Source organism: Myotis davidii, unplaced genomic scaffold (assembly GCF_000327345.1).
Source record: "Myotis davidii unplaced genomic scaffold, ASM32734v1 scaffold892, whole genome shotgun sequence".
Classification (NCBI taxonomy): Eukaryota; Metazoa; Chordata; class Mammalia; order Chiroptera; family Vespertilionidae; genus Myotis; species Myotis davidii.
Window position 1 is genome coordinate 80,054 of NW_006284341.1, and position 27,394 is coordinate 107,447.

General features: G+C 45.8%; 1 protein-coding gene across 4 annotated transcripts in view; it reads right to left on the reverse strand.

Annotated features, from left to right (window-relative positions):
- The window catches only part of SEPT11 (septin 11), a 42,344-nt gene that overhangs the window by 9,941 nt on the left and 5,009 nt on the right, over positions 1-27,394 (reverse strand). For all 4 annotated transcript variants that reach the window (XM_015570244.1, XM_015570256.1, XM_015570242.1 and 1 more), the window contains exons 2-7: positions 22,931-23,126; positions 16,562-16,748; positions 13,141-13,302; positions 8,107-8,203; positions 5,846-6,014; positions 1,842-1,974 (exon numbers count right to left, since the gene is read on the reverse strand). In XM_015570244.1, the coding sequence (XP_015425730.1) occupies positions 1,842-1,974; positions 5,846-6,014; positions 8,107-8,203; positions 13,141-13,302; positions 16,562-16,748; positions 22,931-23,097 (915 nt within the window). In that variant the 5' untranslated portion in view covers positions 23,098-23,126. The remainder of the gene's footprint in view (positions 1-1,841; positions 1,975-5,845; positions 6,015-8,106; positions 8,204-13,140; positions 13,303-16,561; positions 16,749-22,930; positions 23,127-27,394) is intronic.

Here is a 27,394-nt window from a genome sequence, read left to right on the forward strand (position 1 = left end):
TTGGCCCTACCCTGAGCATGACTGAGGGTGGCATCGCAACCTCCAAATCTGCCCTGCTCTGTGCATGACAGGGGAAGGCGCCCAACTCCCCAACAGGCCCTGCTTTGAGCCCGACCAGGGGCTGCACCTAGGGATTGGGCCTGCCCTCTGCCACCCAGGAGCAGGCCTAAGCCAGCAGGTCATTATCTCCCGAGGGGTCCCAGACTGCGAGAGGGCACAGGCCGGGCTGAGGGACTCCCCTGTCCCCCGAGTGCACAAATTTTTGTGCACCGGGCCTCTAGTATATAATAAAAGCCTAAGTGACTGTTATGGCAGAACGACCAAAATGACCGGTCGCTATAATGTGTGCTGACCACCAGGGGGTAGATGCTCAATGCAGGAGCTGCCCCCTGGTGGTCAGTGTGCTCCCACAGACCCACAGGCGAGCACCACTCAGCCACAGCCAGGCTCACGGCTGGCGAGCGCAGTGGCAGTGGCGGGAGCCTCTCACGCCTCCATGGCAGCGCTAAGGAGCAGCGAGCAGGCGGGCAATAAGGAGCAAGGGGTCCCAGACTGCGAAAGGGTTGTCCAACTGCCGGCTTAAGAAGCAGTCAGACATCCCCTGAGGGGCCCTGGACTGTGAGAGGCTGCAGGCCTGGCTGAGGGACACCCCCTCCCCCAGTGCACGCATTTCGTGCACCTGGCCTCTAGTTTTCTGATAATAAAATACATATTCATTGTAAAAAGCATATCCATGCTCCTAATAAGAAACTCACCCTAGTGGTAAGAGTAGTTCTTAATCTCTAAGTTTCAATTGTCTTTTCTTAAAATATATTTTTATTGATTCAGAGGAAGAGAGAGATAGAAACATCAATGATGAGAAAGAATCATTGATTGGCTGCGTCCTGCACACCCCCTTACTGGGGATCGAGCCCACAACCTGGGCATGTGCCCTTGACTGGGATCAAACCTGGAATCAAACCTGGGATCCTCCAGTCCGCAGGCTGACACTCTATCCACTGAGCCAAACCAGCCAGGGCTCTAAGTTTCAGTTGTCTTTATCAGGATAGTGAGGAAATTAATTAAGCAGTTTTATTTGTAAATGTATTGCACTTGAGATACTCATGATCTATCATTGGGGGCAAACATATTTCTGTTTCTTTCTCTCTCTCTCAATAGGATGAGTGACCACTCTCTCTCTCCCTCTCTCCCTCTCTCCCTCTCTCTCTGGGATAACTGTTATAAGCAGAAATCCATGGGAACTTCTAGGAAGCAGTTAATTTGGCCTGGTCATAAGACAAGTCAAAGGGATGTTGGAGTAGAGCATGCATAACTACAAAGAGGGAAGTGTGAGCAGATGTACAGTGGAAAGCATGTCAAACTCACAGCTGGCGGGCTGCATGCCTCAAGTTTGACATAGTTGGTATACAGAGACCATCACCTATCAGTGCCGAAGGGCCATCCACTGTTCAGCTAACTGAATTGGCTGATAGACTATGAAAATAATAATAACCACAGAATCTCAAATCTCATATTTCAAGACGTGTATACTGAGGAAATACAGAGGTACAAAGAAAATGGGACCAGGTCATGAAACCTAAGATTGAGTTTTAGTTTCAGCGTTGCTATTAACTAGGTATATGACTGCATAAATTGCTTAACCTTTATAACTCAGTTTTATCATCTGTAAAATGGGGATGAGAATATCTGACCTGCTTTTCTTGCTAGGACAGTATGCCATGCAAGTGATAAAATGTTTGCAGAAGGTACTTAGAACAGCATGAAGTCTCATAAAATGTGAAGTATTAATAAAATACCTTGCTTATTTCTCTCCCTTGAAAAAGGACAGATAGATGGCTTACCTCTTTCTCTGCCTCTTTAAGTTCAGCTTCTTTCTCCTTCACTCTCATAACAAACATCTGTCTCATTTCTTCTTCTTTCTTCTGAAGTTCTCCCAGAAATTCATTCCTTTTTGCTTCGTATGTCTCCTGAAGACTATTCAAAAGTCACAAACACGGACAGTGTCAAAAATTGCATAAGAAACTTCAGTTCATAGAATTTCTACCCACCGTCTTCCAAAAATTAGATAAGGCTGCCATTTACCATGTCAAAGACACAGAAAAGGGCCACCATCTCCCCTTTAGTTTTGCGGTGACCAGAAAGACAAGTGCATCAAGAACAAGGATGAGTCCATAAGCACTGGGCAGCGCTAACAGGTTGTCTCCTGCTGGCCAAGACTTATTCCACACATGCACACACAGAAAGCCTGGGCTGGGCTGGGCGGCATCTTCCAGATCAGCACACCAGGTAGACTCCGAAGATATGATTAAGACTTTTAGGAGAGAGAGGTGGTGTGTGTAGGGAGAGAAATGCATGGGTACTAGGGCCAGACAGATCAAGGCTTGGATTCTGGCCGTAGCGAGGTACTGACAATCTAGGCAAGGGCACAGCCTCTAAGCCTCAATGTATAAGATGTGGGTGGACACAGCAGGACTTACCTTCCAGGGAAATGATTCTGGGAACGAATGGCGGCAAAGCGAGCAAAGCCCTCAGCGCTTTACAAATATTACCCCCCGCCCCCCACTCATTTCTCTCCTGTCCCCAGTTTAGAAAACAGACTCAGCGAACCATCTACAGAGCCAATAGGGTACCTAAAGGTATGTCACAAAATTGCTACTTTTAAAGTTGTATTACCAATCATAATAGAGCAGGGAGGAGTCTTATTTTTATTTTAAACCCCATCCTCCCCCTGATAATCCTGCAGGCCGTAGAGCCCAATATTTTAAATCAAATGCCATGCCTCAGCTTGATCTCTAAGTCAGAACAAATATATTTATGGAAATATTACCTTCGGTAACACAGCTTAAGAAATCCCACACCCACACGCATCCAAACAGAGAAGCATTTGCTGGCATTTTATAAGGTGCTATTGCTACTTCTCCCTTCTAGTTTCCTGGGAACAAGAGTTGTCACAGTAACACGGGCCTGCAGGATTATTCACCTTAACCTGTGGGTCAAATTCATCCAATGTGCTGACTCCAAACTGGGTAGCACCCGTGGGTGACCCAGGCACCATGCAGAGCACCCCAGCATGCACACTTGTCCTGTAGAAGGAGCAAAGGGACATCCAGGTGGTGCGAGTACACACCCATGTAGGTATACAAAGAACTAAACAATTAGAAAATGTCTGAATTAGGATTGTTTCTACTTCTACAATACATGCTTTTATTGGTAGATTAAAGTAAGTTCCCCTGCCCTCAAGAGAATCAACACTCTCTGTTAATCAGCAATCCTGTGTTTGAGATTCCAGAGGTATGGTTAGCTTTCACATTATCTTATGAGACAAAAGCAAATTTGGCCAATGCTAATGTTGGCTAATATTAATAGTGATATTTGGACTTGAAAATGTAAGCCATAGAGACATAGAAATGTGTTGATAATAGAACAACAAAGTAATTCATGAATTTGATTTTGTTCCTTTCCAATAAACCTCATCACCATTATTTGGATCAGAATTGCCAAAGGAAAAGGATTTGGGGGGGGAACCCAGCTTTTGATGATTTCAGGATAGTGAATACAAGTCCCTCCTCTTTCTCACAAGCAATGGGACACAGTTTATAGAAACGCTACGAAGAAGCACTACCCAGCCCAGCCAGTGTGGCTCAGTGGTTGGGCGTTGACCCATGAACCAGAAGGTCACAGTTCAATTCTCAGTCAGAGCACATGCCCTGGTTGTGGGCTCGATCCCAAGTAGGGGGCGTGCAGGAGGCAACCAATCAATGATTCTCTCTCTTCATTGAGGTTTCTCTCTCTCCCTATCCTTTCCTCTCTGAAATCAATAAAAATATATTTTAAAAAAGAAGCATGACCCAAAGTGTTCCGGCGATCACTAGTTCAAGAGATCTCAAACAGAGGGGTTCCCAAGTCAAGAGTAAAGGGAAAATGCTATGTGTGACCTCCCTTTAGGAGGGTCACAGTGCACAGTGGCTCCCAACCCCATGGCACATCAGCACTGCCTACTCGAGTTTCGCTGGACTTGTCTAAACAGTTTCCTAACTCCACCCCCAGAGGTGCAGACTTGAGATGCCGGGCTAAGGCAAAATAACCTGTAGTATTTCAATGCTTCCCAAGTAATTTGATGTAACCAGTTTGCCATCCACTGCTTATCTTAAAGGCTCTGAAAAGTCCTTCAGTATAAAACAAAAAGAAACCTGTTTGAGTTGGTTGAGTTCCCTCTACCCCAAACAACAGCAGAAGTGGGGAAGGGGACCATGGCATGAAGCTCAGGTTGGGTTACTACCTGGCCCATTATACAAAAAGTCCTTTTACTAAGTCTGTCTCCTGATCTAGCCCCACTCCTCGCTTTACAAATGAGGAAACTGAGGCCCAGAGAGGGTGAGGAATTGAGTGGTAGCAGGGCCAGGACTTGAACCCAGACTACTGACTCTGCCCTAGCTCACCAGCACTGCCTGGATCTGAATGAAGGAGAGGGCCAAATGAGTTAGATTTCAGTGAAATTTTTTTGTTCCATCTCTATTCATAAACACAACAACAACACAAAAAACACTTCATCCAGTTTAAAACCCACAGAGTAGGCCTGGTTTGGTAGGGACTACGTTTTGGTCAATGCAATTCAAGGCTTAGCGAAACTTTTCACAGAAAGGCATTCTCTATCTTGACTCGGAAAGTGGCCTGTGGTTGAAGACCAGTTTTACAAGCCCCCAGGATGGGACTAAATGATGCACACTGCGTCAGAGGTTAACTTCTCGGTTAGAAGCCTTTGGTTGGGGTCTCCATTTGTTCTTATCAATGTTCTTACACACCTCACAGCACCACAGTAGCACTGTACCAGGAGACCAGCCCAGACTTTACCAAACTACCTCTATAGCAAATCCCCAAACCCCCACCACCCCAGGGCAGCTCAGATCTGGGGCCCTGGAGCCTGCCATCCGCACACAGGCTGCCTCAGGCACTATGGCCCGCCTGCTCCCAGGTATCAGAGTATGAGTTACAGTGGCCACAAAACAGAAGGAAGATAGTCTTTTCTGAGGACCCGTACCACACCCCCTTCCTCCCCCGTCGGTAGAGACACTAAGCCCAGATACACTGCACATCTACATGAAGAAATTGCAAGGGCTCGGTTTGGACAGAGCAATCCTTTCCTGTGAACCTGGTATGACAGCCGCCCCTTCCACTGACACTTCACCAGGCCCAGCACCCTCCCCTGGAGGCCCCTTCCCACACGTGGCTCTGACAAGGCGTGGGCCTTTGCTAAGCCACTAATTATGCATTAATTTCCATATTTCCCCCTTCACATTTTGCCTCTTCATCTCCATCCATCAAAGATGTGGACTGTAAGCAGTTTTCTGTAAGTTATCCCCTTTCCTACTCATTGTTGTCAGAATTGCATCAAACCACTGGAAGCTAATAGAGCACTTCTGAAAGAGCAAGCTTGGGAAGTCAAACCGATCTGGCAAAAATGAATGAGGCAAACTGTAGGGTGTAGCTGCGCCTTTGTAAATGCCTAGGCCAGGCTCTGTGCCTCTGTGAGTGTAATGATTAAGGGCACGGGTTCAAAACCTTCCCCGCTGTCGCCGTCACATCCTACTTGTAGGACCTCGGCTGGTTGTTTACACTTCAGTGCCTTAGTTTCCTCCTCTGTAAAATGAGGATGATGGCAATGACATCAGCGACACCGATGGTACACAATCCAGATAGAGTGGTTGCCACAGTGCCTGGCAACATGAGATCACCTGCCCTCCCGGGTGCTTTCCTCCGATAGTTCAACCCAACAAGCACTTCTGCGACTCACAACACTCCACCTTCCCACTGTCCTGGAACACCTGACTGCCAGGTGGCCGCATACCTGAAGGGCTTGCTGTCAGGGTCAGTGTCCTTGAACCCCATCTCCTCGAGCTTACAACGCCGATACAACTCGTAGTGGCGGGTGTGAGTCTGCTCGCGCAAGTCTTCCATGTTCACGCGGATCAGCATCTCCCGCAGTTTCACAAAATCACAATGGTTTTCATTCTCCACTGCAAGAGATGGGGGAGGGGAAGCGGAGGGCGGGGCTGCTGTCAGTCACTGATAATCAAGGGGAATGTTTCCAAGATATTGTCACCACGGCTCCTGAAATCTCTCAAAGCCACCGGATGATCCTCTACTGGATCCATCTCACTTTGCCAATGAAGACAATGTTTCTGACTTTGACCAGAATATTGACGACAGGAGTGACTGCCGGGTGCCTGCCCAGTGCAGGGCACTGTGGGAGGAGACAGACAGATACTGTCTTTACTCTTCAAAATGACTCCTGCTTTGTAGACACAGAAGCATGGATTAGCTCACACAGAGGAAGGAGAAACTATGTTTAAACCATGATGTCTGGCGTCAAAGACAGGCCTAGCCTGGCAGGTGTGACTAAGTGGTTGAGCATCCACATATGAACCAGGAGGTCATGGTTAGATTGCCGGTCAGGGCACATGCCTGGGTTGTGGGCTCAAACCCCAGCAGAGGGTGTGAAGGGGCAACAGATTAATGATTCTCTATCATCATTGACATTTCTATCCTTCCCTTCCTCTCTGAAATCAATAAAAAAATCTATCTATATAAAAGCCTAAGCAACTGAACAACCGGTCGCTATGATGTACACTGACCACCAGGGGGCAGACGCTCAATGTAGGAGCTGCCCCCTGGTGGTCAGTGTGCTCACACAGCCAACCTCCCTCGGTCCCTCTCCCCAGCTGGCCGGCCCCAAATGGGACTAGGCCCGTGGTCAGCAAACTGCGGCTCATGAGCCACGTGCAGCTATTTGACCCCTTGAGTGTGGCTCTTCCTAAGCCCTTAGGAGTACCCTAATTAAGTTAATAACAATGTACTTACCTATATAGTTTAAGTTTAAAAAATTTGGCTCTCAAAAGAAATTTCAATCGTTCTACTGTTGATATTTGGCTCTGTTGACTAATGAGTTTGCCGACCACTGGACTAGGTAATACGGCCCCAATTGCCCACCAGGCCGAGGGACCCCACCTGTGCATGAATTCGTGCAGTGGGCCTCTAATAAATAATAAAAGAAAAAGATAAGCCTATTTCTCCATGCTGTCTGGAGCTGCACAAGGATTTTTTAATATACTACCTCCTTTAATTTACCAACAACACTATGAAGAAAATTTTTTCATGGTAGGGAAATTGGTAAGATTCATAAAAACTTTAATTTTCCTAGGATCTCAAAGGCATTGTTTCTTTTCACAAACTTATTACCTTTATTCTGAACAAAGGAAACATAAGACTCACAGATCTCAAACCAACGAAGGACCTTCCTGGAGCCATCGTGCTAATTTACAGCATTGGATGCCCTGCTCAGAACACACGGCAAGGGCAGGTGACAGAGTCCTTGCCCATCAAGCTGGCGTCTGGGAAGCTTTTTCAGGTTAGAGACTGTGGTCATGTCTGCCAGCACCAAATATAGGTCAGACATTCTCTTAATTCTCAGATATTTACTGAGATCACATTTGTTAGTTTTCAAAATAAATATTATTGATTTCAGAGAGAAAGGGGAGGGAGAGAGAGATAGAAACATCAATGATGAGACAGAATCACTGATCAGCTGCCTCCTCCACGCCCCACACGGGGGATCGAACTCTGACAGGGACTCGAATCATGACCTCTAGGTTCATAGCCGACACTAAACCACTGAGCCATGGCGGCTGCGCCTGAAATAACATTTAATTGGAGGACAATGTTCCCAGAGATGAACAGGTATGGAAAGATAAGCATCCTCTTGTTTGCAAGAAGCTCTTTGCAGCTTTCTTAAGCTTTAGTGATGAAAATGGTTCAGACCCCTAGGGAAGAACTCTCCTCACAGGAATTTATACTGAATTTCCCACCAGCCATTTTTTAGAGGCTGCCTCACTGGCACTAGGGCTTTGCAGCCTCTTCTCTCCACTGTCACCATCGTCCTACCTGGTCGCTGTTTCTTTCTCACCTCCACGACTGCCAGGTGTACAACCCTACTACTCCCTTCCACCTGCCCACGATTAAGGAGCTCCTCAAACACGGTGGGGAGGGAGAAACGTGGTCAGTCACCACAGGGGTTGAACGTGAAGAATCCCTTCCCTGCCGCACACATACCCTGCACCACGCCCCACGGGTACTGCCTGGCCTTGGCCATCTTGTTGCCGATCTTCACCTCTTCGGTGCTGCCGACCACGGCAAATGGCAGGTGGACCTGCCAACAACACAAGGATGGAGAGCACAATGAGTCCTCACTGAACGTTGTCAACAAGTTCTTAGAAACTGCAACTTTAAGTGAAACGACCATAAAATGAGATCGTTTTACTCTAGTTTCATTGACATCAATAAGAGTTAACTTCCTATGGCATATTTCTGGTCGCAAAAACATCACTGAAATTACAAAGACCCAAATACTTCTACACATGGAAATGCATGTGAGCTACACATACATGAAGAAAGATGAATAAAAACAAGATCATTATTTCCCAACCTGCTGATTCAGTTCACGGTCCAGGGTGGCCAGGGCCTCTCCTGGAAGCTCAGAGCACCAGGGGGGCCCTCCCTGGACAGGACGCCCACCCTTCCACCACAGGGCGCACTCACACCCGCACCCACACCCACACTCGGACCCGGACAATGAGATACACGTGGTTCACCCAAAACCCACACCCCTGGTAAGTGGGGGAAACCGGAGTATCCAGAGAAAACCCACGCAGATGTGGGAAGAACACGACAACTCCACACAGACAGTGGGCCTGGTCAGGAGACAATTTTTCCTTCACTCATCAAACTTATAACGAAAGGACGGTGAACAAAGTGCCGTTCCTCAAGGACCTGCTGCAGTCATCCTCCCAGCTCTGGAGAAGGCTGGTTTTCCACCTGCCTCCATACTCTCCCTGCTGCTTCAGGCCCTGCTCAGTGGCAGGAGAAGCCGGGAGGTAGAAGAGGGAAACGCTGCAGTCGTGCGCACGCGTGCGTGTGAGAGTGTGTGCATCCTACCTGTCCACACCCATTCTGAATATCTGATCTGAGCTAGATCCATGGGGACACGGTATGGGTCTTGGCAACTATACAGTACGCTTTAGACACGAGCTGTCCAATACAGCAGCTGCTCATCTATGTGGCCCTCGGACATTTGAAATGGGGCTCGTGGAATCAAGAAGCGGAATTTCGCTTTGCTGCAAACTCAAATCTTCTACAAAGAGAAGAACCAGTTTTGTCAATGTGGACGCAAGTGTTAAAGAAAAATGATCCTTTGGGTATCTATTTTATATTTAAAAAACTTTTGCCCTGGCCGGTTTGGCTCAGTGGATAGAGCATCCGCCTGAGAAATGAGGGGTCCGCGGTTCTGTTCCGGCCAAGGGCACATGCCCGGGTTGCAGGCTCGGTCCCAGTAGGGGGCATGCAGGAGGCAGCCGATCGGTGATTCTCTCTTATCATTGATGTTTCTATCTCTCTCTCCCTCTTCCTTCCTCTCTGAAATCAATAAAGAAATATATTTTTTTAAAAAAATTTTAAGTATGTTAGGAGTAACAGGTGCACATCCAAGTTGTAATGTTTTATGAATGTAACATACACATTTCAGACTTTGAAAAAAACCTCATTAATAATCTTTATATTTATTACATGTTGTAATGATAATATGTTGTGTATATTGGGTAAAATAAGTTATAAAATTAATTTCATGTTTCTTTTCACTTTTTTTTAAATGTGGCTACTGGAAAGGGTTAAATTACTCGTGTGGCTCATATTTCTGTTCCACAGCACTGCTTCAGGTAGCTGACTGCTGCACAAAATTCAAGCCAGAAACACAGCGTAGCCCAAACTACTGGCTCAGGCCTTGCACCTGGACTTATCTCAAGTGGTTGGTGGTCAAGACAACCAACTGCTCCACGTGGTTTATTTGGAAGCTACGGCTGCACTGGGGGGGGATGCAGATAGGAGGGGATGGACTGAAATTCTCTCTTTTCTATTAGTATATAAGAATAAGAACATTTGAAATGGCTGCCCTGAGAATTATGATGGAGGGTTCCCTGACCCAGGGTCCTTCCACTGCAGATAAGTTGAGCCAGGAGGAATGTTTTAAAGCCAAGTCCTCTTCCACAGAGAACCTGGCGTAACCCTCCACCCAGGCTGCCCAAGTGGTGTTTGTTTTCTGCTGCTCAAGATAGTTACACTCTCCCGTCTGCCTCCCCCTGCACAGGAAGGAGGAAAGCACGTCTCTTTCTCAGACTCCAAGCCTGGAACTCAAATGTGCTCCCCGAAGCTCAGGAGCACCAGGACTTCTGGCCACAGTTTGGTGTTAGCGACCAAGGAAAATGCTTCTCCCACGCAAGCGGAGTGACCGGGCACCTGCCAACGGAGCCCCTCCCACATTTCACACGGCATTTCATCACCAGGGATGGTTGGCAATGAAGACCGAAAGGAAGGTGCCTGCTAAAGAGCAAGATGAATGTGGGAATGGCTATTCACCTGATAAAGGGAGAAAGAGAGTGGAAGGTTCATGGGTGTTTCCTTTCCGAGGAAGTTAACACAAATTTAGTTTCCTCACCGTGCAAGACGACTGGAAAGAATGGGGAGGGATAGACAGAGAGAATTAGATGTTCCTTCCTGAGTCCCACACGGACACCCGAATCGCAGTTCCACGGGGAATACACACGTGGCACCACAACCCGAGTCCTAGACAGTGGCATGAACAGCACACTGCCCTGCTCGGTGCTGGGTATCATAAAGGGCGAGGATGTTGGCTCCAGAGCGAAGCTCCTGCCTCTGCCACAGACGGCTGTGCCACCTTAGGTGCATGGCTGCCGTCTTCAGGATGTGAGATAGAAACAGTAGTACCTCCCGGGGGACTGTTGTGAAGATGAAATGGAAAGGCTCAAACAGTACCTGGTACATAGTAAATGCTCCCTAAATGTCAAAAATGCCAGGTGCTACTAATACCATGAAGTTCTCAGTACAACTTGACATGCAGAAGAGACCTTACGTATTGTTCAGTTTGACCCGGTACAGGAATCCCTCCACGTTATCTCTTCTCCATGAGTTGAAGCAGAATTTGTTGTTCACCCACCACTCATGAGAGGAACTCACCACTTCGATCAGGTGTTGGCTGTGTTGCGGTGGTGCCAACAGTCAAACTCCATATGGGCCCCAAACCCCTCTCTGCTCTTTTGCCCATTAGTTTTGGTTCTGTCTTTTGAATGAGTCCAGTCATTCTCCCAATGGCGACCTTCCTTTCACACCCCCTGGGCCTGTTTCCCAGGAAGGATCTGCACTCCAGGCTCTCCCAGCACCTTACTGTCCTGGCCACAGGAGGACGACAGCCAGGGCGACAACTCTGCGTGTGGCCAGAACAGGGCAGCATGGAGCTCTGCGTGGATGAGATCCCTAAATTCTAAATTCATACAGTAAGAGCCCCAGAGAGGAAGAAAGGTACATTTGCTTCCAAAGTCCTAGTCATAGTGGGATTACTTTAAGGAAGAAATCTTGCCTAAATGAAACAGCCCTCTACAGAAAAGTCCGCATGCCGAGCCGAAGAAACAAGAGGCAGTTTTGTGGAGTAACCTGAGCTCCCAACGAATGAGGCCAAACGTAACACAGGACTGGGGTTCGGGGTCTGGGTTGAAATCCCAGGGCTGCTACTAACTGCCTGGCTTTGACCAAGTCATTGAATCCTCTAGATCAGCGGTTCTCAACCTGTGGGTCGAATGGTCCTTTCACAGGGCTCGCCTAAGACCATCGGAAAACACATATATAATTACATATTGTTTTTGTGATTAATCACTATGCTTTAATTATGTCAATCTGTAACAATGAAAATATATCCTGCTTATCAGATATTTACATTATGATTCATAACAGTAGCAAAATTACAGTTATGAAGTAGCAACGAAAATAATTTTATGGTTGGGGTCACCACAACATGAGGAACTGTATTAAAGGGTCGCGGCATTAGGAAGGTTGAGAACCACTGCTCTCGATGGACCTCAGCACGACCCCCATTCTAGAAAATGTCCAGAATTGGCAAATGTAGAGACAAGAAAGTGGATCAGTGGTTGCCTGTGGCTGGGACGGTTAGAGAATGAACAGTGTAAAGGTATATGGTTTCTTTTTGAGGTGAAGAAAATGTTCTAAAATTGTTTGTGGCATTGGCTGCACAAGTCTGTGAATATACTAGAAAAACAATTATACAGTATATCAATCATATCTCAATAAGCCTGTTAATTTTTAAAAGTGCCACTAGTACATTTTAAAAATGATGGGATTAGACAATTTTTCATGACATACTTTCACCTCCCACAAATTTGAAAATTTAGACTGGCTTCCTCTGCCACTAGGCACACGTCGAAATCAAATGTTAGCATGCGTTCAGGTAAGGCCAGGCTCTTCGGTAGCTGCTAATTACACTTCACTGAAGGTCATCTACAATGTTAAGAATTCTAAAGACCATTACTGGGCATCCACAGTGTGTGTGCAAAGAATGCTGATTTTACAGAAGTTACCCATTTCCCGATGAAAAAAGATACACACAGCCACTGTGGCTCAGAGCTGAGCCATGGCTCAGATACACAGAGAGCAGGGGGACGCTGCGGCTATCCCAGGGGGATGGGGGCTCACCAGGGGAGATGATTTCCCAGGCACACCTAGATTGCTGCAGCTTTAATCACTAATCTCCTGACCAATTTCTCCCTGTGATGTGGAAATTACACCCTCAACTGCCGGTTTACCTAATGGTTCAGGAAAGGGTGGGGAAAATAAAAAAATGGGGGAGAGGCAGGAACCAATCTCAGAAGCGCAGCGAGGCAGGTGGCCATGTGTCTGCCTACCCTGGCACAGCGAGCAGAGATCTGCTTCCCTTAAGCTGCTATGTGTGAAACGGCGCTGGGCTGGCCCTCCCTTCAAGATCCGCTGTAGAAATCGTAACTGTTATGGAGTGGGGAGGAAATGTGAGACCACCTTGCTTAACTCTCCCATTTGATAGATGGGAGAACCGAGTCGCACAGTGGCTAAATGCCTGGAACTAGTGGCAGAGCTAGGCCACACTGAAGACATCAAGTTCCCAGTCTAGTGCCCTAGTCGCTCTGCAATGCTGATGCGAAAAAAAGCCTGCTGGAGCATCACTGCCTGGTCCTTTCTCACTTGAGGACTTACACTCATGGTCGCATTGATCTCTGCCACCGTTTCTTCATCTGTGGGAAACTGATATATCTGGACTCCGTTGCTGACCAGTTCACTCATGATCTTACTCTTGAATTTGTGCAATTCGTTCTTGGCGATGGTGTCAGCTTTTGCAATTATTGGGATGATGTTCACCTATAAAACAGATATAATTCCAATGTGAGAAAAATAGACGAATAAAAATAGCAAACAGATAAGTGAAAACGTATAAACTTCACTTGGAGAATAGAGATGATATTGACAGCAGGACCTTTGACGGAGGTGCAACATTAAGACGACATGGGATAATCTTTTAGTTCCACCTGTGAACACTTTCTCTTCACCTCGGAGCCGGGAGCACACTTGCCATTTCCTCTCCTGAGCTACCTCACGCTTCCGCACAGAGTGAAAGGACGCTGCTCTAGGAGAACAGGCGGTAACAAGGACGCCTATCCTTGAGTAACCAGCCACTCCTTTCAGGCCCCTCCCAGCTCCTTAGGACCTTGATTTTTCCACGTTCCTGGCAGTAGTTTGCAGTATAAAACAGAGTTTTCGTTAGTTAGAACAGTGGAATATTCAGCTCTCTGCAGGAAACATCCTTTTGTCCTTCTGATAACCTGAGGGGAGCACCTAACTATTAACCAAAACAAACATGGTTTCACCTACTTTTAAACTTTTCAAAATCACACCAGCCAGTTCTTTTGAAAGTTAGCTTCCATCGATCGCACAACTCCTTCGGGCCAGGCTCGCTTTCAGGGTATCGGTTACCTGGACCAGGGGAGATTGGCAACAGCAGCAGAAAGCCCTGGAGAGCCAAGGTGTCCTGCAGGGCAAGCCCCGACCCTGAGGTGGGACACTCGTCTCCCGGCTTCAGTCAGCGCTGTCCACAGCACACATTCTTAAAAATTCACCTTTAAGATGAACTTTCCTCCACTCCCTGGTCGGTACCGAGGCTTCAATAAGATGCTGCCGCCATCCGATCCCTGGGACCCTGCTCTCCACCCAGCTCAGGGGAAAAGGGACGGCCTCCGTGAGAAAGCCGTCCTGGCCAGAGGAGAGTCTCTAGGGAGGCTTCCAGGTCACGTCTGCATTCCTTTGATTCTCCTTTTATCCCAAGAGCCAAATCAGAAATCCTTGATAAACCAGAATGAGATGACATGTTGATAGAAAAACCTACTCCTCAACCAGCTCCCAATCTCATCCCGCTTGGGCTTCTTCCTCCAGCAAGTGGCAGACTAAACACAAAAACACATCACTGACAGTGGGAGGGGAGAGACGGGGGAAGGGGGGGGGGAGGGCGGAGAGAGAAACAGTGGGACAGTGGGATCGGGACCTAAAGAACAGAAACTCTGGCTGCTCACACGGGCTATCTTTTGTACACATTGACTGTTCAGTTAATACCCACACAGACAAAATGGCAGAGGGCCACTGTTTTGGGCCAGTTTGATCAGAGTAGATAAGACAAACCAGGCGATTTAGACTTAAGGTCTCTTTTTCCTCACTCCCAGGGACTTGCAAATCTTTTCTGAAATTATCATAGGTTTAGGTTCAGTTTGATCAGACTTCGTATTTATTGAACTCAAAGGAGAAAATACCATAGCTTCGTTCTGTGGTTGCTCTCGTCTGCTGCTGATTTATTTCAGAAACCTATGACCTTCCATTTATCCCAAAATGGAAAATTAAATGAACTGAAATGCAGATCAGCCGATAAACCAGAATGAGATGACATGTTGATAGAAAAACCTACTCCTCAACCAGCTCCCAATCTCATCCCGCTTGGGCTTCTTCCTCCAGCAAGTGGCAGACTAAACACAAAAACACATCACTGACAGTGGGAGGGGAGAGATGGGGGAAGGGGGGGGGGCGGAGAGAGAAACAGTGGGACAGTGGGATCGGGACCTAAAGAACAGAAACTCTGGCTGCTCACACGGGCTATCTTTTGTACACACTGACTGTTCAGTTAATACCCACACAGACAAAATGGCAGAGGGCCACTGTTTTTGGCCAGTTTGATCAGAGTAGATAAGACAAACCAGGCGATTTAGACTTAAGGTCTCTTTTTCCTCACTCCCAGGGATTTGCAAATCTTTTCTGAAATTATCATAGGTTTAGGTTCAGTTTGATCAGACTTCGTATTTATTGAACTCAAAGGAGAAAATACCATAGCTTCGTTCTGTGGTTGCTCTCGTCTGCTGCTGATTTATTTCAGAAACCTATGACCTTCCATTTATCCCAAAATGGAAAATTAAATGAACTGAAATGCAGATCAGCTCCTTCCTTCAAATGTTGTGAGAGAGAGAGGCTATCAATGTGGAAAGCTCAGGGGTCAAACTGCAACTAGGACTTCACTTCTTTTCAACTCATGGGCGCAGTCAGCTTCAACATCTAAGATGGACTGTTATCACACAGATAAAAAAATCAACTTCTTTTTTCATTCTAAACTTCAAATTAAAGCCAAACATTTTAAGAGACTTAGTGAAAGTTTTTAAGGAAATAAAGAAATCATAGGTTTGTTTCAATCTCCCTAAATTTAACCCCTCTTATGACCATTTCCCTGTCTCCACTAAGTAATTTCCCAACTCACCAGACCATACACTATGCTAATTTAAGAACTAAAAATAGCCCTGGCCAGTGTGGCTCAGTTGTTTGGGTGTTGTCCTGTGTACCGGGAGGTTGCCGGTTCAACTCCTGGTCAGGACCCATGCCCAGGTTGCAGGCTCAATGCCCAGGAGGGGGCTTGCAGGAGGCAGCCAATTGATGGATGTTTCTCTCTCATTGATGTTTCTCTTTCTCTCCCTCTCTCTCTCTCTAAAAAAAAATCAATAAACTATTTAAAAAATAAGAAAAAGAACTAAAAATGCTTTGTAACAAAGCTACATGGCTTTGTTTTTTTGTTTTCTCCTAACATCCAGAGAAGTTTTGAAGCATTTTTCTCACATTGCTCAACCCTATGGTTCGATAAACCAGAAAACACAAATTATGGGGTTGGGGGACGAACAGGCAGAGCATGGGGTTTTCAGGGCAACAAAACTACTGTGCCTGATACTATAATGATGGATACATGTCATCACACATTTGTTCAAACCCACAGAGTGTACACCAAGAGGGAAGTTTAATGTCAACTATGCACTTGGGGGGGATTATGATCTATCGACGCAGTTAATCAATTGTAACAAATGTACCACTCTGAAGGGGGATGCTGGTAATGGGGGAGACTATGCATGGGGGGGCGGGGCAGGGGTATGTGGGAAATCTCTGTACCTCCCTCTTAATTTTGCTGTGAACCCATAACTGTTTTTAAAAAATGTTTTTACAACAAAAAACAAAATGTACACTGAAAGCAGAGAATGCATGGGGGCCTTGGAACAAAGGTGAGCTGACAGGAGAGGGGGGGCAGCAGACGGGCGGTGAGTACCTTACTGTCCAGTTTCTTCATGGTGACCAGGTCCAGGGACTTCAGGGAGTGCCCAGTCGGGGCAATGAAGTAGAGGCACGCGTGGATCCTGGTGTCGTGGTAGTTGAAGAGAGACCGCTTGATCTTCAATTCCTCTTGTAGGTAGGCCTCAAACTGCGCATCGATATATTCCACGATGGGCTTGTAGCTGGAATGCAGAAGAACGTTTTCTAAAGCACATTTTCAATCAGCGCACTCTGGCAGTCAAGGCTCTCTGGCAATTCAGCGTGGTGCAAGGCTCCAGGAATGTCTACGGCCCGCCCTGCCCCGAGAGCTAAAGCCCGATTCCCTGCATCCCGGGCCTTCTGTCTTCGGTCCCACACCACCCGGCTCACTGTTTCTGGCCCAGCCTCGCACACCAAGCTCTGTCTCCACGCCTTTGCTCACACTAGCTCTTCTACCTGGGACGGTCTCCTTCCTATCATCGTCCCGCCTAACAGGCATCCTCTAAAACAGAGGATAAACAAGTGTAGCATGCGGTTAATTCCCCCGTGGGACCCTTGAAGATATTGCTAAGAGGCGGCGGCATTCTTTCCTCTTGGGGCAAAACCGAGCCTCCAAATCTGTCCCAACAAAGGGATTCTGACAGCCCGCACCAACTGACTGACACTGGTGCACAAAATAAAGCCCGTCTGTAATTTCAGGACATGGCACCGCCTCCTATTGGGAGCCCCGGCCTGGGCCTCTGCCTGGGCCTCCAGAGGTTAGGGGTTCTCTGCGCTCATAAAGCCCTGGGCACATTCCAGGGTTCCAGCTATAAACTGAAATGCCTGGACCACTGTGATCTTCTAGGTTCTTCCCAACTCTAAATGTTACGATTTGAAGACACATTTTATAACCCTCTGCTCCCCAAGCTGTAATTCAAATCTTTTTTTGGGTGATTATGTATGATTCGATGCACTGACCGTAAACACAATCATTAAAAGCGTATCAGGTGGTACACAGGTCTCTGTGAATAGCCATGAGCTCCTCTGGGCCTCAGGGACTAGCTGCTCAGGAGAGGTTGGTCAGCAGCAGTGAGACTGGCCTATTGGGAATACAACAGGTTGATTCTCCCCAACTTACTACGGTGCGAAGGAATGATTTAAACTTTCAGAAACATAAAAACCTTCCAACACTAAGCCCCAGGGCTATAAATTAACTGAAATCCCTGGAAGGGAACTACAAATCTTTTAAAATGAAGATGACAGCAGACACCTTAAGTGAAAAACAAACAAACAAAAAACCAAAGTAAAAATAAAACAGAGACACCAAACAAATTTATGACTCAAACCAAAACTGTCAGAAAAGCTTTTTGATGACACTTTTCCTTGGAAACTTATCACAAACCCTTGGTTCATTTTAAGCAGACAAGTCTCTAGAGGTTAAAAAGAAAAAAAAGTGGAATGTGCCTCAGCAGTAAGAATCAAGTTCTCAATCATGGCAAGCAAAATTCCACTGAAAAGGATGAGCAAGTGATAAGTCTTCTATGTTTTTCAATTTTAACACATAGGCAGGCATTATATAACAATAGTAATCCTCATCTTTATTCCAGGATCGTTATATAGGGTGGTGGTTAGAAGCATAGATTCAAGCTAGACCACCTCAGACCACAGTCTGCTCTACAACTTACTAGCTGTGTGACTTTAGGCAAGTTACTAAAGCTCCCTGTGTCTTAGTTTCCTCATAGATAAATCAACGACAAAAATGGTATCTATATCAGAGAGCTATTGTGGTAAACGAGTGAGCTAATATCTGTGAAGGACCAGCACATAAAAGTAAGATATAACTGTTTCACTGTCATATAAGAAACAACAAATAAGAAATACCATGCCTGCCCTAACCGGTTTGGCTCAGTGGATAGAGGGTCCCAGGTTCGATTCCGGTCAAGGGCATGTACCTTGGTTGCGAGCACATCCCCAGTAGGAGGTGTGCAGGAGGCAGCTGACCGGTGTTTCTCTCGCATCGATGTTTCTAACTCTCTATCCCTCTCCTTCCTCTCTGTAAAAAATAAAATATATTAAAAAAAAATAGCATGCCTGACATTTTTAAAAGACAAGGGGGAAAAAAACAAGAGAACTTTACCCTCACCTGGTTCCATGGCAACCGCTCTGCCACTGAGCTCATACCCAGTCAGGGAGGGACCTGGCCCCTCCAATGAGGGCCATGATGCCTGTCAGTCCGGGGCCTGGTCTTTCAGTCTCCTGACACTGAGGCATGTGTTGGGGGAATCAAGATACTCCCCCAGAACCCTCTCAGCCCCAAGGGGAGGAAAAGCAGCTCACAGCAATTGCTCCTTTCTGGCTCCCCAGTTCCTAATTTGTTTCTCAGCACCTCCTCCCCAGCCATTGTCCAAGCATGTTCTGCTTTCTATTAATTTCCCTTTTAGCCTCTGGTTTGATTCTGATGCTCCAAGATTACGAAAGCCAGACCGTCTATCCTTTTTAAAAAAATATATATATTTTTATTGATTTGAGAGAGGAAGGGAGAGGGAGAGAGAAAATCATCAATGATGAGAGAGAATCATGATTGGCTGCCTCCTGCACGGCCCCTACTGGAGATTGAGCCTGCAACCTGGGCATGTGCCCTGACTGGAATCGAACCGTGACCTCCTGGTTCATCAGTTGATGATCTACCACAGAGCCATGCCGGTCAGGGCCATCATCTCTCCATTTCAAGTGAGGAATGCTTTCTGCCCTGGATTCAATATAGCCAAAGAACTCTATTGTTCTCTTACAGCTCGGGCCGCCTCTGACTTCCTGTTACGGAGTGCTGGCCAAACTTCCATCTTCTCCTTTTTCTCTCCGTGGTCTCCCTGGAAAATCACAGCTTTTCCTCTGTTTCACTTGTCATCCACCTGATGATGATGACTCACAAATGTCTACTTCCAACCCGATCCTTCACCTGAGCATCAGACTGATCCATCCGACTGCTCACGAGATGTCTCCAGGTGCTCTTCTAACTAAATGCGTCTAAAATCAAACACTTCATCTTGCCCCCAAACCCACACTTTCCCACGTTCCTCAGCACAGCGAACGGCACTTCCATCCACACCACTGGTCAAGTCAAAAACCGCGGGTCCTCCTCCCCTCTCCCCCACACAAAAGCCCATCCATTTTGTGCATCATTCTAACCTAATAAAAACTGTACTCCAGGAGAACTATGTACCAAAATCACTAGTCCTCTGTGGAAGATTTAATTACGTTGATGAAATAGCTCCAGAGGCTTTATCCTCTGGTTTACAACCCTTCACACAGATCCTCTGCCCTGTCTTCCTCTCCTTTCCACTTCCCCTTACCAGCATTTCAGTTGCAAAGATTAGGACACTGAATGCCTATTTTGCCTTTTGCTCGTTTCTATTCTTATAGAAAGGACACCTATTTATATTCTGTTTGGCCAATTCTAATATTTCTGGATTGTAGCTATATAAATCAGAGGAAATGGGGAGAGGGGAGAGCACACCATATCTAGCCCTTCCATTTTCACAGGATTTCCTTTTATGGCATGGGGCTATTCCCTTTTACCCACCACTCATTTTTTTCACATACCTCCAGCCATTAAAAACACAATAAAAGGGCAAATGTTTGAGTATGAAACTGATGGAATAAATGTTCACACCATGTTTTTTATCCACCCACTGATCATTCTTGCAAAATAGCCAATGCCATCATTCAGGGCTGACTCTCCATTTTACAGATGACCAGACACCTACCATGTATTTTTCTCTATCTTTGCTATCTGTTAACCAAAGTCAATTTTCGTTACCCCACAACTACCTTCACCAGAAAGTGTCAAAAAAAAAATTAGAACTCAAAGACCAAACAGTCTACTTCAATTCCATTTTTGTAACTTTGCTGAAGACTTGATGAGTTTGAGGATTCTCACTAAGTGAATTTCAACCACCCATGCTTTGCAGGGCTGTTTATCATTCTAGTTATTAAGCCATTGACAGTCTGTCTCCACCTCCCACATGTAGGGCTAATTATTCGATTTCCAGCTCTACAGCAAAATTTGGTTTCCTTCTTCTCCAGACCCCTTTCCTTCTTCACTGAAGAGCACAGACAACAAAACAAGGAAGCCCTTAATCCAAAAAGAGTTCATCGTGCTAAACATAACAGGAAACCTTACCAGATCTCTCTTCCTGCCTCCTTCTAGCTAGCCTGGTCCCAGGCAGATAATGCTGCAGAAATGCTGACATGTCCGAAGCCTATATAAACACACTGGGACATTCCTGAGGTCTTGCGTCAATGGCAGAAAAGCTTGCCTAATCCCCACACCAGTAAAATAATCATGGGTTCAGAGAAACAGCACATCCTTTACCATACGGTTACACATCAACGCAAAAATGCATATCCCACTTCCAATGTTTGGATGGATGCAGGGCCTATCTGAACAGCTATTTTAAACAGCAGTCATTTGGGTTTACAGTCCATAGTGTCCACACTGCCTTCTGGGGCACAGAGTTCTAAATGCCATTGAAAGAGATTATGCAACAGCTGTCAAGAAATTTCAGAAGAAAAAAAATATTTGGTATCTAGGTTAGGTTAATACCACACTTCCTCTCTTCTAAGTCTCCTTGGAAACTACTATTTGACCCAAATGAGTCAGATAATTTCTTAAAGAGGCCTCCAGCTGCAGCGATGAGGATGGGCACAGGACTAGCCACTTGCTGGTCAGTGCAGGTGAGTGCAAACCCACCCGCCTAAGGCAAAGTCCCTGGGTAGAGGCGGGCAAAAACGTAGGGGCAGGACTGAGGCATGACTCTGAGCCAGAATAGCACGTGGAATCTTAGCAGCAGGATGCTGGAGGATAGTCGCATTCCTGAAGAAAGGATCCTGAAAAGGTCCAGTTGCTGCCTTCCAATGGTGTGCACACACTTTATTAACCCCAGGAAGAAACCGTGCGGGTCGGAGATGGAGACACGCCTTGCTCTGAGTGTGCACTGTGATTGCACAGTGACCAGGGGCCCCAGCTCTCTCCCGGGCTCCCACAATGCACCTGTGCTCTTTACCTGGTCGCCAGGGTTTTCTCTTCATCCACTCCACTTGGCATTACCAACAGCCTTCAGTCAGTAACCTCGCCATCATTGCTTGGCACTGAGGTCGTAAGTTAAGAGCAACTGCTCAGCTGCAGGGTCTGAGCTCAGCTGTCCCCGACCCCTACACAATGTACAGATAGTCCATTTTGACCAGCAAAATAACATCTCTCACTATATCTAACACGTTCTTCTGTTATTACAGGACAATGTTTATTGAAGAGCATTTAAATTGCTCTATAGATAAAATAGAGCTCAGTGCTCAGCTATATAAGGAATTAAGTATTTCTTTTTCATTACCGTGGTGCTCGTATAGATACGCGATAGTTAAAATACAGGGTGGGCAAAAGTAGGTTTTCAGTTGTGAGTGCATGAAACAGACTTTATTCTTGTATTACTATTTATTAATTATTGTATTATTTTCCATACAAACAACTATAACCTACTTTTTGCCCCTCCCCCCATCTATCTAGGCAATGCGCATTTCTAGATAAAAAAATAGTTCAAGTTCCTTTATACAAAACACATGTATATAATATACATAGTTTTGAATAAAAAACCAAACAGGAAAAGCCCTGGTGCTAATGAAGTTTCTGAGCTCTGAGTAAACACACCATCATTTGTTGACTTGGTGTTCTATTCCTACAATGCCGTCATCGCTCAAAAATGTCTCTGGAAGCCCCCTCCTGGAAACATCTTTGGGCCTGGGACAGTTTTATTTTAACTTTCTCAAACTTCTTCTGAGATAAAATGAAACACTTAAAGTAGTCAGCCAGAAACTAAGATTTTTCCCAACAGATCTTTCATAAAAATGTTTCCTTCGCTTAGGGTGTTCAGGAGCAACCCGAGGCAGAAGTCACACAGGGGAAGGGTTCTTCTTGCAGCGATGGTGGAGGCCCCTGGTTATCTGGACACACTTGGTGGAGGTTCCAGGGACCTAGCCCAGGGCCACAAGGTGGTTGGCGGTAGGGGTTTCCGCTAACTGTCCTGTGGGGCAGTTGTATGTTTCTGCTCCTTTAAATTGATTTTCCCAACGGGAAATCCCCCAAATCTGGTTCCATGGCCCTCCTGGAAAAATGCCATAAGTTACCTTATCCCTTCCAACACATCCCCTTTCTGCTTACACTAGCTGGAATCAATTACACAGGCTGATTCTGACTTTAAGAAAATGTCTCAGGACAAGAACGTGTCATCTTTTCATCGAGATGGTGGGACCAACTACCATCATCAGTGAACATTCAGCCTTTGAATTTACCAGGGATGGGTCATGTTATTGCTTCATCCATTTATATCCCCACAAAAATCCCAAGATATACCTGTCATCTTTATTTATCTGGTCTCCAAATCCCACAGTGTCCACGATGGTTAATTTCAGCCGGACGTTGCTTTCCTGAAGCTCATAACTTCTGGCTTTTAACCGGACGCCTGGTTCATTGTGAGTAGCGGGGTCACTTTCAAATTTGGTGTTGAATAAAGTGTCCATTAGCGTGGACTTGCCGATGCCCGTCTCACCTACATGACCACAGGGGAGGAATCGGAGAACGTCAGTGCCTCATAACCTTGTTTGTACAACTTCTAAAAAAGCCACTACCACCAGGAATCCCTCCACGAAAAGACAGTTCTTCCCAGGTGAGCTTTATCGAATACCTCCCTAGGAATGTCATAATAATTAGTTTTAGAAACTACTGAGCAGAAAAGATCTTGAACTTACAAATCAAGATACTCTTCTTTGGCTCTAGAGCAGCTGTGGGCAAACTATGGCCCGCGGGCCGGATCCGGCCCATTTGAAATGAATAAAACTAGAAAAAAAAAAAGAAAAAAAAGACCGTACCCTTTTATGTAATGATGTTTACTTTGAATTTATATTAGTTCACACAAACACTCCATCCATGCTTTTGTTCTGGCCCTCTGGTCCAGTTTAAGAACCCATTGTGGCCCTCGAGTCAAAAAGTTTGCCCACCCCTGCTCTAGAGAAACAACCTGTGTACATTACAAAGATGTAAAGGGTATCTCTTCTTCTCCTGATTGCTGGTGTGTAAAACTGTTGCCTAAAGGAAATCATACTGTTGAATTTCTGTTACTAGGAAGAGACATATTCCATTTATACTGAATTATCTGATACCAGGTACTGCTGTCATAAAGAATTACATTTTCAAAACAACACTTTGGAGAGTAACAGTCACAATCACACGCCCACTAAGTGACTGAGTGCTGACTTTGTGCCAGGCGCTGTGGCCAAAGCTTCCAACGTGTGACCTATTTAAACCCTATCACAATCCTCCATGAAGCAAACAGGTGCTCCTGTTCCCTCCGTTTCACAGCCGGCACGAAGGCTCAGGTAGGGTGTAGGTAACTTGCCTGCAGTCACATTATTCAGTGGCAGAGCAGGGTTCTAACCCAAGTCTGTGTGACGAACACCTACACTGAGCCAACAAAGCATCCTGACTTTCCTATTACAGAAAAAACAGACTGCCCACTATTTTCCGCTTATAGTTATGAATTTGTGTCCATCCTCTATATTATCCTCATTGTCTTTTCCTATTCAGCTGGAGTCCAGATGGTAAACATTTACTAGAGAGTTCTGTCAGTTTCAGAGTGATGTCTGAAACAATGAAACTGAATCATGTTAAAGGACCTGCGCCAGTGGCCTTATTAATTCACCTTGATAATTTAAGTCATTAAGTGTTGGCCGAGACCCTAATATGTGCAGAGCAGAGTGGCAGGTACCTGGTACCACTATACTAATCAAATGGTGAGACACAAATGTGGAGCCACAAAGAGCTTTAGCCCGACCTTCATCATAAATCCAAGCAAAATTCTCCTTCATTCTAATTCCAAATTAACTCTGAGTCAAAAATAGTTGGCAAGGAGAAAGAATCCACCCCACCCTTGTCATGGTGCTGGTGTTAGTGATTCAATATGTGATGGTGGAAAAGGGGAAGTAGAAATCAAAGAACGTTATCCATAGGAAAGTCTTTTTATTTTGAATTTGGAAAATCTCCCAATTAAGTTTCCAACTCAGTTTGAACATGCTAATATGCCGCAGCCCTTCCAGCAAATCCCAGGAGCAGGTCCTCTTCTAACGGGTTTCGATGATGCCTGTTAGGATGGTGACAGCTGCATGGAGAAAAAGGAACTCTGGGATTGACAGCCCTGAGGCAAGTCTCCCACTGTAATGGCAAAATCCACTTAATTATAAGTTCCATATTACTCACTGTTTTCCAGCATAAAGCAAAAGTGAAGGAGGATGCCGTTTTTCTGGATTTGAGCTTCCTCTAGGGAGCAGCCTTGTGTGGTTTGCCATTGACTACAATGATTCACTTAGAGAATGAGTCGGTCAAGTATGTCTGCCTTACTTTTTGACCTTGCCCATCGGGCCCCGGATACATACAAGATCAAAGCATTTCCTCTCCTTTCAGCCTTCATTCAGCCAGTATTTTTCCACTGCTTACTCTGTACACCAAGCTCTGTGCCCCGTTCTGGGAATACGACGAACTAGCCTGCTGTGGTATTCTCCCATGCCATAGAATCTGACCTGGAACATGACTGAATGAATACCAATCAGACTCTAATTTATTATGATGGGAATAATATTCTAAGTGTCCGCCATAACCACATTCCTCTTATGAGCAGGACAATACTTTATACCCAGTGACCACAGGTAACTAAACCAGGGCCAGCCTCCTGAACAGAGGCACCCACGGAAGCCTAATCATGATGCTCTGAGACAGTGCCCCATCCTGGGCAGTGACCTGTCTATCCAATCAGAACTCCCCTCCTTGGCAGATGGAGTGAGAAATACACAATCTGCACACATGACAATGGCACAAGAAAAGCTATACAGAGAGAAGTGAATAAGCCGAAGCCATGAGGCAGCAAAGGCTTCAGGTAAACTGAAGATGTTGACAGACCATTAGCTGGGAATATAGGAGAAAGAGAGCAGATAGACACAATAGAGCTTAGTGTCTGAAATTCAATCTACACTAATAAAAGGGTAATATGCTAGTAATATGCTAATCAGGGTAGATGTCTTCTGGACATCCATCCTGACAAAGCCACAGTGGCTGCGAGGCCCGGGGCTCAGGCAGCTGCCATGGCCAGCAGTGGCAGCAGCAACCGGGTGATGGGGGCAGCGCCTTCCCCTAATCAGCCCAGTCGCCTCCCACAGAGGGAGGCCAGACTGCAGCTTAGGCCCACTCTCCGTGGGGAGTGGGCCTAAGCCATCAGTAGGACATCCCCTGCGGGCTCCTGGACTGTGAGAGAGGGCAAGCCAGGCTGAGGGGAACCCCCCTCCCCAGTGTAGGAATTTTTGTGCACTGGGCCTCTAGTCATTAGTAATACTTGAGCATTTACTATGTGACAAGGATAGGTGCTGGGCATAAAATGGTGACTAAAAAGAGAAGCAGACACTGAGTGAACTTCGGTAACATTCTGAATGTCATTCCAGATCTCCACGAAGTCTGCCTGTGTAGCAGTTGAGACATTTTCCTGTCTTCCTTACCTTCCTGAGTGTTCTTACCAAAAAGGCCCGTGGTAAGAGTAATCTATACTAGCCGTGCTCCCTAACATAACATGATAGAGCTCAACGCTGCTCATATCCATGATTCATGGCTTAACAAAATAACTTTGAGCAAAACAAAGTTACTGAGTAATGGATAGAGAAACAAAACAGAGCTCTCACTCTTAAGATACTTAGAATCAGGTAGGCAATCTGATACGGTAGGTACTCCAGGCATTTTACATACCTGTACATGTGTACCTTTCTCAAGTGCAGCAAACTTCTTTTCACGATTTACCTATTTTCAGGCCAGAGACAAAGAGACAACAGCAGTACTGCCTTATAAGGTAAAGGTTCTGTCTGTAGACAGTGATCCATTCAACTTTCTTTCCCTCAGGACAGCAATAAAGCCTACAATTTCCCTGGTAGGGACTCTAGGTTACCATGACAGGACTGAAATTACCATCTCATTGACTTGGCTGAGAATTAGTTAAGCACGTGTCAATCAGGAACACCAGGCTTTTTTTTTTTTTTAAGGTAATTTATCATTTACATTAGGGAGGAAATTAAGAACAATTAGCATTCCAGGCCCTACTGACAGCACAGGGTTAATCAGTGGTTTGGAAAAACCACTGTTCCTTTAAATTTCAGAGCGCTTTACTTTCCATTTCTATGCTCTGTGCTTTTCAGAGCTGTAATTAGATACATCTACTCCAGAAGTAGTGTGATTCACCAAAAGCAGTTCAGTAAGAAATGACAGCTTTTGGAATAAAAGTAATCCTAGAACTAGGAGAGTTTTCAATGCGTTAGTTTTTGATGCCTCTCTCCAGCCTCCAAAAGGAGGACATTGTCTCTGCCTTGGAGAAGAGTATTTTTGTTCATTCTAATTGAGTAACTGAAAGCCTACCAGGCATAGGTTCCAATTCACACTAAACAGTGGAAACAATATTTTGAGAAAATGAATGACTAACACCAACGTTGAAGCATTTCCAAACTCCTTAGCAGAATACCTGGCCTTTATTAAAAGTTAATTGGAAAGAAAAATGATCCTGATGATCTTTTATGCTGAGATTTGCCACTTGGGTAGATTTTTCCGAGTGTGCTGTTTTGTGTGTGTTTTTTTCTGTTGTAAATTCATCTACCTAAATGCTTAGTTATTAGAATAATTAGAGATTTACTTCTGAAGTGCCCCCCCCGCCATGCTCCCTCCGATGCTGGTGAGCATGACACCCACATCACAGTGGAAAGCAGCCCCGCCTCTTCCGTTCTGATCTCAGGCTTA